The sequence below is a fragment of the Dromaius novaehollandiae genome, chromosome 8, assembly GCF_036370855.1.
Source record: "Dromaius novaehollandiae isolate bDroNov1 chromosome 8, bDroNov1.hap1, whole genome shotgun sequence".
Classification (NCBI taxonomy): domain Eukaryota; kingdom Metazoa; phylum Chordata; class Aves; order Casuariiformes; family Dromaiidae; genus Dromaius; species Dromaius novaehollandiae.
In genome coordinates this window covers 42,714,607-42,728,591 of record NC_088105.1, presented here as the reverse complement: position 1 = coordinate 42,728,591, position 13,985 = coordinate 42,714,607, and the positions used below count along the sequence as shown (strand labels likewise).

The following is a 13,985-nucleotide window of genomic DNA, read 5'->3' as shown; positions in this document are numbered from 1 at the left end:
GGCATATTTCTCTTGCTTGCAACATCTTCTGGTTAGCTATCCCAGGCTGTTCGGGAGCAACATCTGCATCCTGAGCTGTTGTTAGTTGAGCTTTAAACTGAACTATTGTTTTCTTACTTGAAAGTCCTTTATATAGCCCTTTAGTTTCTAGCATCCTCTGTCCTCACTAGTGTCCCTTCAGTTGGTCGGGGGGTGTTACATGAGTGAGGATTTTAGTATTTACGCTGACTCCTCACTTGTTTAGTGCTGCCTCTGTCTTGTAGCTAATTTTGAGAGAGAGAATTCAGAGCAGAGTGTTCTTGTCTGTACATGTTGCTGCTGTTAACAAGGGTACTGTTTGTTTCAGGGTTTCTCGCCAGAAGGTGTCAGAGTAGTTCTATCATTTTACTACACTGCTAGCTTCGCTGTACAAGGGTAATTTAGCAGAGTAAGAAGGCAAAATTCAGACAGTTATGGGAAGAAATGTGGTATAACAATGAATTCTTTTGACCTTTTTTGACTACATCACATGAGTAGAAGGGGGTGTTTTAATATTAGGAAAAAAACTGCTATGGCAGTCCGAGCCACGTCAGTGCAAACCCCCTTTGGTGGTCTGCGAGCTGGAGTGGTTGCGGCCACTCCGTGAGACCAGGGGTGTTTCAGTCTGCTCTGTTACAGACACTGATGTCCACGGGGGGGGGCAGTCATCTTGGCCAGGTAACCTCCTAAACTGCTGCAGCTAAATTTATTAGTGCCCTTATTTGCCAGTTCCTTCATTTCTGCGTAATCTTTCAGGTGTATCCAGCTGTGTAAGCCACCCCATCTCCAGAGAATGTGTCAGCCTAGAGAAGCCCTAGTTGAGTTGTGCTTCAGGACATGTCCTCTGCCTTGTCGAGAGGGGAAGGGGGAAAAAACCCAAGGATGGAGCAGGAGGTGAGGATGAGGATCCCAAGAACGGCATGAGGCAGAACAATCCTTCAGGTGCTCTGAAGCGGCTGTCCTGCAGCTGCCTGCCTGGTGCTGCTGGTTCAAGTGTGCAGCCTGGGCACACATGCCCCTGTGCGACCGGCCGCTGCGGCTGTTTCTGAAGGAGGGAAGAGGGGAGTGCTGCCGAGTTCAGCGTGTCTGCGGCAGCGAGGGCTCTGGGGCCGCGCCCCGTCACGCCGTGCCCCTCCCGGGGGGCCCCGTCAGGCCGGGCTGCGGCCGCGCGCTCTCCGCCGCGCCGCCATGTCGCGCCCGTGCCGCATCGGCCAGCCCGGCCGCAGCCCGGCGTGAGTGGCGGCGCGGCCAGCCAACCCGCGCGGCCGCGGGCCGGCGCCGCCCGCTGATTGGGCGCCGGGAAGTGTCCGCCCGCCTCCTCCACGCGTCAGCGCGTGGCCGTGCCCTAGCAACGGCCGGACGCGGCGGCGGCGGCGGCGGCAGCAGAGGGGCCCGGCGGCAGCGGGGCCGGGCCGGGCAGGGCAGGGCCGGCACAGCGCAGCCTCGCGGCCCCCGGCGCTCCCGCGGCGCCGCAGCCATGAGCGGCCCGCAGCCGGGGTGAGTGGGCGGCCGCACCGCAGCCGGGGCGAGCGGGGCGGCGGGCGGGCGGGCGGTTCGCGGCGCCCCCCGAGGAGAGCCGCCGCCCCCCGCGGCAGGCCGCACGGCCGCGCGCGCTGCTCTCGTCCACCGGGGCGCCTTCGGCGAGGCGTTTTCTCACAAAACCCGGGGAAGTGGTGAGGGGGCGGCTGGGTCAGGGGCACTTTGCTGTGCTCTTCCTGCGGCGCTGCGGTGTTTGTTAGAGGTGCGAGGAGCCCGGCAGCCTGCCCGCAGCCCGTGGCTTGTCAGGCTGCTCCTGGTGGTTGTCCCCCTCCTCAGTTCTGTGCGAATGGTGATACAAAACGACGTGACGCAAGTAGCGGGGAGACCTGCAGGTCCTCTCTTGGATGAAGCGGTGGTTTCAGATGCTGCGCTTGCGTGTGAGGCCCTCTGGGCCCCTCCTGGCCCCTCTGGAGTTCACAGCTGACTGACTGACCCCAGGGGTGCCGGCCTGCGTGGGGTGAGCTGCTGCTGCCCCTTCCCGCCTCTGGGTCTCGGGGTTCTCCGCGAGGTGGTTCCCTATTTCCCGAACAGGGGATCTGAGCCACAGGGAGTGGGGCCGTTTATTTACGGCGTCTCTCTTTGCTGCTGTCTAACTTCAGACGTGCAGGCTGTGAGTTTGAGTATCCAAATGTTGAAGTGAGTTACAAATACTGAGGACCTCTGCAGGTCCCCGTTTGCATGATCAAATCTGAGACAACTTGTTTTAGAGGGCAACGTTTTGAATAAAGAAATAATGCTTAAGGCTATACAACAAATTAATAGCAGAACAGCAGTCCTTCAGCTCCCATTTCCATGCCTGGTGGTGTGCAAGATCAAAATTTGTAGCATAATTTGATTTTTTTAAAAACCTCTGAAAAAAGTGGTATGTATGAAAATCTCTCCTGTGAAGAAATGTATAGAATTCCAACAATAATTAAAACCTTGTTCTTGGAAGAGTCTTTCATTCTAGTTACCTAAGGCTCTCTTGCACTGTGGATGGTATCTGTTGTTCTTTCAGTTTTTTGGAAACAATAATACTATAGCTGACTGTCTGTATTCCTTAAAATATTTGTGAAGTGAACGCCCAAACTAATCGTAGGACCATAATGTAATTCAGGCTGGAAGGGACCTCAGGAGGTCTCTAGTCCAATCTTCTGCTCCCAGAAGGGTCATCAATGATATCAGATGAGGTTACTTTATCCTGAAAACCTGCAAGGATGGAGATGGCACAAAATAAATGCTAACATTTTCACTGAGTATCTGGGCAAAGAATCTTCAGTGGTTTGGCCATTAGATAGGTTAGGTTAGATGGAGAAAAAAAGAAAGCAATATGAAGCCTTTGAAAGGAGAGCCCAGATAGGCATGGTATGTGTGCCCGTGGAGAAAGACTTTTGAGGGTCTCGCTGAGACCAAATGGCCAGGGCTGAAGTGGAGGTCCTGCAAATGTACAAGCAGAGATACGGTGTGATTTTGAGAGGCCGTGGCCTCCCCATTTACTTGGTTATCACCTGAGTAAAACTGAACATGTGCTTAAGGGTTTTGTGGGGTTCAAATAAATCAATTAATTATTGACATAATCCAAAGCCCCATCAAAATAAATTTCAGGTCATCCACTGACTTCAGTGAGTTTTGGTTCTGTAGTGGTGTTCCAGCATGGTTTCACATAAAGAATGTGGTAGTAGTTGAAATTTAATAGCTATATTTAGAAGCCAAAGCTGTGTCGTGAGGAAAGTCCAAAGGTTCTGTATTGCTTTGGTCAAAGGGATCCATTTGCTCAGGTGGGCTGTTGCCCCTTGTTGGAGGAGGGCTGTGCTCTATGGCTTATAGTTGAAGAGTGAATTTACGAGTGTTATAGCCCTGTCTCCTAACAAAGCAAAATCCTCCTTTTGTGTAGATTGAGGATTGTTTTCCTGGTTTTTGATCTTCTGAGTAAACAGTCCCTTTCTTAGAAGGGAAACCCCAGCACATCATAGTCACTGGCCATATTCCCTTTACTTAGCTTCAGCTCATAGGCACCAAATGAAATAAGCATTTATGATGAATAGTACAGTAAAGGCATGAGTCTGTCTTCTGAATGCCTGTACTGGCTTGTAGATGGCAAAATCCCTTTCTCTGTCTGAGATGATATTGTACCATCTTTTGTACCACTAGGTCCAACATTTGCCAGTTAGGTCATTCCCCAGCTGTGATTCATAAAGTTCTTACTTCTGGGATTTAATGCTGAATTCCACTTCTGCAGAAAAACATCTTATTATCTACTTACCTCTCTGGAGACACTGGCAACCTTTTTTGGGAAGTGGGATATAGTGCGTGACGGCTGAATAGTTTCCTTCTGGAGGGAATGGCAAATAGCAGTAGGATATCGGGAAAGCTGTATTTGAGTAGTCTTTTCCCCTGGATGGAATATGCTGTTGAACGTGCTCCTGTGCTGTGGGATGCTGAACTTGCTGTTTGTGGCCGACAGCGTGTGCTCCTCCGTGTTGTGGTTAGGTTTCTGCTGCCTGGAAGCTAGGCAAGCCTTTCTTGTTTATGTCACCAGCAGAAACAACGCAAGATTCGGTTGGTTATTAAAATTAGGAATGGGTCTCCCATCGTGGCTAGGACTGTTTGTTCTCATTGCGATTTAAGTGGAAAAGTGGCAATAAACTCCGGCTGTCATGACAAAGCAGGAGCTGTAATTTCCTATGACTCTACCAATCAGTAACAAAAGCTTTGCTCTCTTAGACTATTTCTTTAGTGAACAGCCTTTGACTTAATTACACTGTAATGATTAACCATGAGGATGTGATTTGTAAAACTAATGTTAGAGGCCTACAGTGACTTTGTTCTAATATCCTTTCAAATCAGTAAGAATGGTCATAAAAATCACTGCGATACACAGCAGTGTCTCTCAATACAGTCCATAATGCACTTTAAGCTGATAAAAAACAGCTAGTGTTGATAAAATAGTTGGCAATGATATTGCACATGAAAACCCTGTAGGATATAGAGCTCCAAGTGGGCAATTCTTTAATTTACCAAAATCTTAGTCATCGGCTGCAGAATGTTATGTGCTTTGCTTTAATTAGGCATCGAGTAGTGGTTTCAAGTCTTTTTGGTTCGCTGCATTGCCAAAAAACCCAGAAACTGTTACACTGAGTCCCACAAGAGAGTGAAAGAAGCCAGCGGAAGCCATGAGCAGTGCGGATGAAACTTGCACTCTGTCATTTGGACAGCTGAATCCCTGGTGGCTGCAAAGGGAGTTCTCACTGGGCATTTTGGAGTGCTGTACGTTTCGCTTTAGCCCGTCAATGTGTTTTTTAAATAACAGAATAAATTGTGGCTCTTTTGGTTTCTATGGCTTCTTTCCACCAGTTAATCTGAGCACTTGTACTTGTCTCTATTAATTTCTTTCTTCTGTTAATGGGGAAAAAATAAGAGGTGGCTCCAGTGACAGCAATTTATTTTTCTGAATGGACTGTTAAGATGTTATCCTAGAAGCGTAAATGATACTGAAGTGCGAGTGCTAAGAACTGAAGTACTGCTTGTCTCAAATGATTTAAGGCCAAGCTGTCGGCATGAAGCATAGCCAGGTGCTGGCGATGAAGTGAGTCTGCCTCCCATATTTGATGGCTGCTCCAGAAGGCATTGTGCTTTCTTCAGGTGTGAAATTTCTCAGAGGGTGTTAAGTATCTATATAAAACATGTACTCCACCTGTGATGATTTTTGATAGATTGCATGCCCTGGGGAAGGGAGCTACTTGGCTTAGCTTCCTGCCCTTTTGAGTGGTCCGGAAAGTCTTTGTGTTCAGATGACTTCACAGGTGGGAATTGTGGCTGGCTTCACGTGATGGGAGAGCTCCTTGGCATCTCTTCCCCCGCTTGGCAGGTCCAGGTGAACTGAACTCCAGAAGTTTGCTCTGTTTCCAGTAAAACTGGCTGGTTAATAAAAAGTATATATAAGCTGGGAGATTTCTTTTTTTCCCCCCTATTTTGTATTGTTGCGCACTTTAAAATTCTAGTTAAGTGAAAAGGAGAAAGTTTTTTGACTGTTCACTTCTTGCTTTTAGAAATTTGAAAAGTGTAATCTCTAATATAATGAAAAGTATAATTCTAGTCTCTGATAGTAAGCAAGATAAAGAACACTTATAGAAAAAAGTGGATTTTCAATGAAAAATTATTGTTAAAATAGGATGCTACTGTTTTTCAGTGATTCTGTAGCAGAAGTCCTATGTCTGGAACATCACTGTTGAAGAATTTAAGGAGATTCCCTCATTCAAATCTGTCTTTATAGAGAATGAATTTAGGGAACTCAGCTGAAATTTAAATAGAAGTGAAAGAGGGTTTTGATTTAGTTAAAAAAAAAAAAAAATCAGGAACAAACCATGTATGTCCAAGGGTTCATCAAGTTAGGTAATTCAGTGTCATTTCTCAGGTAACTTGCTCTTAGGGAAACCGTCCAGAAGTTAGAGGTTGCGTTATTCCATGAAGCTAATAATAAGCCCAAGTCTGTGTTGCAGCAGTTCTGTTACTGCATCTTTCTGAATCATTTGGTGTCTTTTTTCCCTGTATAGCTTGTAAGCAGCATTCTTGATTTTATCTCCAGGCACAATTTGTGAGTCATCAGAGACTGAAAGGAAATAGCACTTGGGGCTGCCCCGGGAGGTAACATGAGAGGATGCTGCTGGTGCCCTCTTCTCAGCGCTGCACGCATTATGCCTCAGCTGTAGTTGTCTGTCAGCACAGGGGAATGCAAGCCTCATCTGAAGCTTAGGCTTGACAATAATTTGTATGCTTTTGAACGAAAGGTGCATGTTTCATTTAGAGGATAAGGTCTTACCCTGACTGCCTCTAGACTGGAAAATGCCTCCACCCCATCCTCTGGAGCACTGAATAAACCTGCTCCTTTGATTTCAAAGGGTTACTGCAGAGGGATTTGGTCCAAGCACAAGCATAGTCCTAATATGACCCAATCCTGCCTAAACCCGGTCTACTGGTGGTGAACTGGTCTGCTGAAATAAACAGCAATACTGACAGAAGCTGTACTTCCAGAAGGGCAAAGGCTTGCAGGGCCAACGCCTGCTTAGTATGTTTGATTTAAATCTGAATTCCAGTCCATACCCAGGGTATTCTGTGTAGCTCCGTCATGTGAGATGTCCGTCCTGGCAGAGAGGTCCGGCTTTTATTGGCACCATGGCTCTGCCAAAGCCCAGTGGATTCAACTGAGTTCTTTCCAGTGGTTTCAATGGGTTTTGGTTCAGGCCCAAAACATTTCCTTTTTTCCTCCAATACCCATTTGAACTTTGAATTTAATTCAGCATTTTGGGGAACAGTCTGTTCCTTCAATTAATTGAGGAACATTAATTCTCATTAATTTAAATGAGAAAATGCATCTACAAAGAGAATTCTATGGAAGTATGTTTGTTATATCACTGTGGTCAGATGGGAGTTGTATTTTAACTAGTTATATGGTCCGTGAAATATTAGATGGGAAGGGAGTAAAAAGAAAGGAGCTAGATTAAGTTTCTCTTCTGTCTCAGTATACAATTGCCAGGTGATACTGTAAGTCAGTACTTGGCATAATAGTGGTAATCTGGCCATTTCAAATGCAAATGCAAACAATGGATTAAGAAAGTAATGTAAAACAGTTGCTATAGTACCACTGTTTAATTAACAAGCATAACAGGGTAAACGAAATAGTCTGTTTAAAGTTTAGTTTATTGTTGGTAGGCTACCTGTGAGGAGATTATGTAACTTATGAAACCCCAAATAAACTTCCCATAAATCTGTCATCACTTTTTTTTTTTTAATTGTTCTTTCTTTTGTTTATGGTAACTCTGTCTAGCAATAGAAATGTAACCTGAATTATTCCTTTGAAAGATATGCAATAGAGGTACAGTGGCATTTAAAGCAAAAGGAAACAAAAGAGAGATCTCATTTTATAATTAAAATTTATCCTATCTAAAGAGCCCACGGGTTAATATGATTGTATTATGCAATATGTAACTGACTGTATGAATTTTACAAAATTGAATTGATTTAGAATATTAAAAAATTAAGCCTATTGTCACCTATATTGTTATCAGTCTTGTTTTCCAGAGGGTAAAGTAAGATAAGGTTGTGCTAAGAACTATTTAAAAATGTATCTGCTATTTTGGATGCTTACATTTTTTTGTTCAACTCCTAAATCTTAGGTGTGATTTTTTGGAAGCTCCGATCTTTGGTAGCTGCAATGATTTAGCTCTACTGGCTCTTCAGAGATGCGTGGCTGCCAAGGCTTGGGCAGAGCAAGGAAGGGCCCCCACCTCTGGGCTCTCTGATTCTCCGTGCTTGTTGATCTTACTGTTTTTCACCAATGAGTAGAGAGAGAGATGCAGTTAGTTCATTCTGAACTGTTAGATGTATGCATTAAAGAGAATCTTTAGCATATGGACATGAGAACTGGAAAAAAGTTGAGAGGTTCTTGTGCTTGATTTTGGGCCCATTTTCATTGCTCTGAATGTGGGTAGGACTTGAGCACCCCTAAATTTGGGGCCTAAGGAGGAAAACTTTAAGCAGAAGGTGGTCTAACCCCGTGATTCTGCCCACTACAACAAGGTACTCCCCAAAGTCTTTTAGATTGAATGACACGTTAGACCAATTGTAGTACCAGGTGGTTGGTGTCTAGAATTTTGAGAGCACTTTATGGCAAAGAATTCTGGGTCCTTAGTTTTGACCTGGGTAGGTTAATTTGGAGGAAGGATGAGTTCAGTGTCTGTGTTTTCTAAGCCAGAGGAGGCTGGGTTCTTGAAAGAGCACCATTACTTTCTACTACTCAGCTGTCTTCTGATGTCCTGATTTTGATAAGGACTCTCCCTTGTCCTTTCAGCATAAAGCATGTTCTCCACAAAAAGGTGACTGAGCTGCTAAAGGATGGTAGGGATGCAGATGGGTGGGAGAAGGCCCCCATGCTCCTTTCAATGTTATCTTGTCCTTACCGTGTCTCTGCCGCTCGCTGAGCGTGAGAGCGGTGGTGCGTCAGGCTTCTCCTTCATGCAGGCAGAAGGGTGTTAGAGATGAATGTGCTTGTCGGCCCGTTGCACAAACAACTCGTTTCTTGCAGAGCGCATTTGTTTTTTATTTAGCTTGACCAAATCAGTCATGTGCAGTAGATCTGATGTCTTTTAGTTAAATGTAGTAGCTGTATTTAGAGGACAAAAGAGATCCTTGTCAATGCCAGCTGCACTTCATACAAACTGCTGACATGTGCTAACAGCCAGCAAAAGCATACTACAATAACATATGCTTTGTAGCCTGTAAATACAGCAAAAGTTGTGAATCTTACCCTGTACAAATTTTGTGCAATTGAATTTACAATTATTTTTGTAGGACAAGCATTCTTGTTTGTTTAAGTAAATACTCTAGAATCACTAGTGTGTTCTAATCAACAGTCCCTGAAGTAGACAGGATGGTTCTTAATCTCTGTCATGAGTTAATTTTCCTGTGTGGTTTGTGATTTCTGCTAGTTCAAAGCCAAAAGGAAGACTATTTCTTTACAGGCTTTTGTTCATTAAAAAAAGTAGTGGTCAGCCAGGCAACACTTTAACAGACACCTAGCTGAATTCTAGTTGAGAAAGTGGTTCAAAACAGGAAGGAAAACTTGTGCTTATTTTTAGACAGCTGGAATTGAAACCACTTGGTTTCTGTGTTAGATGTTCCAAGGGATGAATCCGATATGTAGTTCTTGTAGTGGTGGGAATATTAAAGAGGCAAGTGCCATAAAAAAGGATGGAAATACAGATACTGAAGGAGGCTAGGGCTGAAAACACATTAGTAGTCTTCATCAGAGCAGAGATTTGCACCCAGGTTGATAACATGTGTACTAATTTTCAGACCAATGAAAATGTTATGGAAGCGATGTCATGTCTTAAAAATATTTTTTGGTGCTAGAAGTTTCTGCTTAAGGTAGATAAACTGAAGAAAGCAATTTTTTTTTGGACTGTTAGTTCCATTTTGTACTACCTAGCAGAAAATAATGGCTGCGAGCTGCCGGTGAAGACCACTGGAAAATTCCGTTGTGTATGTGAAGCCTGATATATGATATGCTTTTAGCAGGAGACTGGACTAGGTCACCTCTGGAGGTCCTCTCCAGCAAAGGTTATTCTACAATTCTATGCGAAAACTGGCAGAGACTTCGTAGCTGCCTTATCATCGCCATTTACCAGGCAGCAGAAGGAAGGGGAGTGCTAAACACATGTCAGGGCAGTGGAAGGAGTGAAGCAAAGCAGGACTTCTGAAAAGTCTGTGTCCCTGGTGATTAGCGATATACTTAGGTATTTCTGCCAGGATCAATTGTAGGGGAACCACGAACCTGGAATCAGCTCCTGGTAGGCTCATCCAGGAATCTGGCTCCAGATTCTTGATGGCAGTTGTTGCTGTTGGCATTATGCTAACCTGCCAAATTTCCAAGTTTCTTATTTGAGGAAGCCCTTATGGGAATTGTTCTTGAATGAGAACTTCAAAACTGGGCTCTGTTTAAAACCTGTGTCTGAGTGGTACGCTGTTTGAAGCTGCATGTTCCAGGGGCTGCTCTGTCCTATTTCAAGTCAGTTATTTGTGATATGAATCTTCATAGAGCAATGAGATGTTACTTTTACATAATTTAATGGGCATTTATCTGACAAAATACTGGGCATGAGTCTTCAAGACAGCATTTTGTGCAGCGAACTATTGAGTAATTCTTTATAAATTCAGTAAAAAGTAATAATTAGGCTGTCAAAAGGGGTTATATGGCATCTGTATTGATTTTTATTTCAGATTTCTTGCAACCTACAACAGCCTTACAGACAAACACTTGGCTGGATACTTCAGCAATAGGAGGATAAGACGACATCTGCAGAGATCAGGACTGGTGAGATCGAAAAGTTTCCTTTTATAGCTAAATCAGAAAAGAAGAAAAGAGTTCTGAGTTTCTTTTAGTACTGCAAAAAACAAAACACTGATGGTTGCATTGGTTTTTATGTAAGAGAGATAGGCTGCCATTGGTAAGAATTTGACCAGCTAGTCAAACACATGGAATTACACTGTGCCACATCAAGGCCGCGTGATCACACTGCGACTCAGAGCCAGTTTAATCCAAACGTTACCCATTGCGTTATCATCATCAGTGTCCGTCAGCACGATGCCACAGGGCCAAAGGGGTGGTACATAAGGCTGTGCTACTGAAATGAGATGGCAGGAAGACGGGTAAAACCGAGCTCAGTATGTTAGTCCACGTGCAAAGTGGTTTTAAAGACATCAGTGACAGCTGAGGAAACACTGTAGCTGTTACTGAGCGCGTTTCAGCATCAAGGTCTAAGGGCCACGTGGAGCTATAAAGATGTCTGCTCGTTATCGAGAGGGAGTGCGGGCCGAGGGTGGACGATGGTACCACGTGTGTTATTGCTGCACAGCCCAATTTGACTGTACCTGTGCTGCAGCTTACACTGTGCTTCTGGCCTGTCCACCTGCCCAGAGATGGAGAGTGCGGGGCTGTCTGCCGCAGCAGTACAGGAAGGAAAAGTTGGAGATTCCTGTTCCCTGATATAAGGCCCTAATTGGCAGCTGCCTCGAGCACCCCAGCAGCATAGAAAGGGTAGGAAGAGCTGGTTAAATGTTTCAACAGAGAAGCTGCAGAGGCTTTGGCAGAGCTGTGTGTTCCAGCACTGCCTTATGCTGCAGGTTCCCCTCCAGCATCTACCCCCAGTCCTCAACAGACCTGATAGGAATCTGTAGTTAAATGGTGAGAGAAACTCCTGCTGAGGAGCACAGATCTGGGGATGTGTAGAAAGCCTGCTCTCCACACCCACAGCCTCTGCAGGTATCACTAATTCCCTGCACATATTAGTATAACCATAGTGGCGTGCTGAAAGAGGTAAGTGATACTGCCCATAGCTAGTATGGACAAACAAGGCATTAATTTCATGGTTCCGTTCATGTTATGAATGAGACAGTTCTCCTGTCTAACACACGACTCCATATTAAACTGGGAGATTGTTGGACTTAGCCACTTGTGTACAGCGATGGGAGGAGATGACATAGTGCAGTGTATGTATAGGAAGAAACATTTCAGCAGGGGAAAGACTGCGTATCTTCTAGCGAACAAGAGAGGATTTCAGGAGTTGCAGCAGTTCTCCAAGTAGTATTTGGAGCAGACTGGAATTCTGGCTACTGGGGGACATGAACTCTGAAAGACTTAAAAAGATTTATTTGAAACAGGATCTGTCTGTCTTCATAATGCATGTAATCCCCTTGTATGATGCATGGTCCTGGTACTTACATTTGTGGAACTGGAAACAGTGACTGACATGGATTGATATGTATGTAAATATTAAAGAGCCTTGGTGTAGCCCTGAGCATGTGGCAGTTTCAGGAAGTCGTTACATATGGCACTGTATTACTACAAAGTTATGCTGATAAGAAAATGTTTGTCTCTGTGCTTGTATTTCACATTTAGACAGAAGACAACATTTCTTGGAGAGTTTATGATAAATTCAGTATTTCTTTTTGTATTTCTGTTTGCTTTTTGGAGTTCTCTGCAAAATCTCTCAGTTTGTAATTATACAGAATCAGATTGATTATCCTGAGATTTATAAACTGTGAAATCTAAGCTGTAGCTTGTGAAATAAGTGAATTTAGCACATTCCAGTTGCATCTTTGACTCTAGTAGTGGTTTAAATAGCTTCCATTTTATTTTTTAAAAGTGTTTATTGGGAAACTGAAGGATTTGGTAAAGGTGGCCATGTTGAATATGTTTAAAAATACTTAGCACTCCTTCTGAGTGTAGTTCTGTTTAGCAGGGGCAGATGCAGCCCTTACACAGCAGGAGGCAAGTAGTCAGTTCCCCTCTGGTGAGTTTGGCAATGGCACATGAGTAAGGCTCAGTCCTATAAAGTGTGGCTGCTTCTCACCTGCATTTGGCTGGTGGGGCCCTTGGGGTCAAAGAAACTACAATTCTGTGCTGGGAAGGTGGGTTTCAGCAGCCTGGCAGCAGAGATGGTGGATAACTGGGGAGGGAAAGTTGTCCTCCTGGGATATTGTGCTGTGTTTAGACGTACTTTGTTCTGTCTTTTCCTCTTCTCTTTACTTGCATTTTGTTTGTTCACGACAGATCTCAAAGAGTGGAAGAATAATATCTGAGAAAGAATACCAGCTAAATGCTATGAGGAGGGATCACCAAAAATATGTACAGGAGTGCCTGGCTCAGGCCATATTTCATAAGGTCCTTGACATGGAGGTACGCGTTTACCAGTGATATGTAAGCCTTTTCAGATACTTTCCTGCTGCCGGCTAGTTGCTGCACAGGAGAGACCAGACCTAGTAGTTTTACTGAATATTGATTGCTTTTGGAGCTCATTCTATCAGATGCTACATCTTTTGTAACGTATGCTAAGCCTTGGCCCGAGCAAGCTCAGTACTGAGGAGATGGTGTTCTTACTGGCCTCTGTAGGGCACCAGTCATTACACTACAAGTGCTTTCTTACAGATTATATTACACTAGTTAAAGGCAAGATTTTCTTTAGTGTTTTGCTACCACACGGACAAAGAAGAGGCTGAATAGTGTGTGAGAAAGGATCCTACCCTCTCTGCTCTAGACTGGGTGGGTGGTAACCATGTCTTTCCGAAAGCAAAGCTTTTGTTTAGCTATTTTTTCAGGGGCAAACCACTGGGTGAATTGGCTTCAGTATATTACAGGGGAACCATGGAACACCATCTCCATGTCCTCTCTAGCCTGTGCCTTGTTAAATAAGTGCAGGGTATCCCAGATGGTCCCACTTCATACATGAGGGATGAGCAGTCCTTGGAGGGCAAAGGGGTGGAGGAAAAAGTACTGTGCTACTGCTACAGTTCAGGAGTACGTCCCACCTGCAATAAAGGTTTAAAGAAATCAGCTGGAGCTCTCAGAGTTACTCAAGCCCTCGTCTGCTCCTCTCCTTTTTCCCCAGTAGATGTAGGCATACAGTGACCACAGAGCAGACGACGGTAAGTGATTACTCCAAAGAGATCATGTCATTTTGAATGGTGATGTCGTATGACAAATACAAAGGTTACAGCTGAAGTGTTGAGATGACAGCTTTAGGGATAAACCCAAATCCACCTATTTCTTACTGCACACAAGGGTAAAACTAATTCAAATTGATAGATTATGAGATGGGTATTCACAAACCTCATTTGTTTGAATTTTTTTTTTTAATATTTTGAAAATAATTGAAAAATAATTATGTGTCTTAACTGAGTACAAAGTTTGGGTACATTCCTGTTACGTATGTATTGCATTTTTAAAATAGAAGAGTTGAGTTGGCCTCTATAGCTTTAAAAATGCTCAGTTATGTTAACATACACAGGTATAATGCAAATGGATTGAATCAATATTAGTTTTATAATAGGCTTCAATGAGGATAATGACCAGGGAGCAGGCAAGTGATAGGCAGAACAGAAGCAAATGTTCTTGT

General features: G+C 44.2%; 1 protein-coding gene across 7 annotated transcripts in view; it reads left to right on the top strand.

The window, feature by feature from the left end:
- Window positions 1-13,985, top strand: part of ERICH3 (glutamate rich 3) — a 54,252-nt gene that overhangs the window by 5,170 nt on the left and 35,097 nt on the right. For 5 of the 7 annotated variants that reach the window (XM_064516363.1, XM_064516362.1, XM_064516366.1 and 2 more), the window contains 2 exons: window positions 10,312-10,405; window positions 12,644-12,769. In XM_064516363.1, coding sequence (XP_064372433.1) covers window positions 12,695-12,769 — 75 coding nt within the window. In that variant the 5' untranslated portion in view covers window positions 10,312-10,405; window positions 12,644-12,694. Of the gene's footprint in view, window positions 1-796; window positions 913-1,415; window positions 1,516-10,311; window positions 10,406-12,643; window positions 12,770-13,985 lie in introns of those variants that run through there. The other 2 variants (XM_064516361.1, XM_064516360.1) reach the window with 2 other exon arrangements.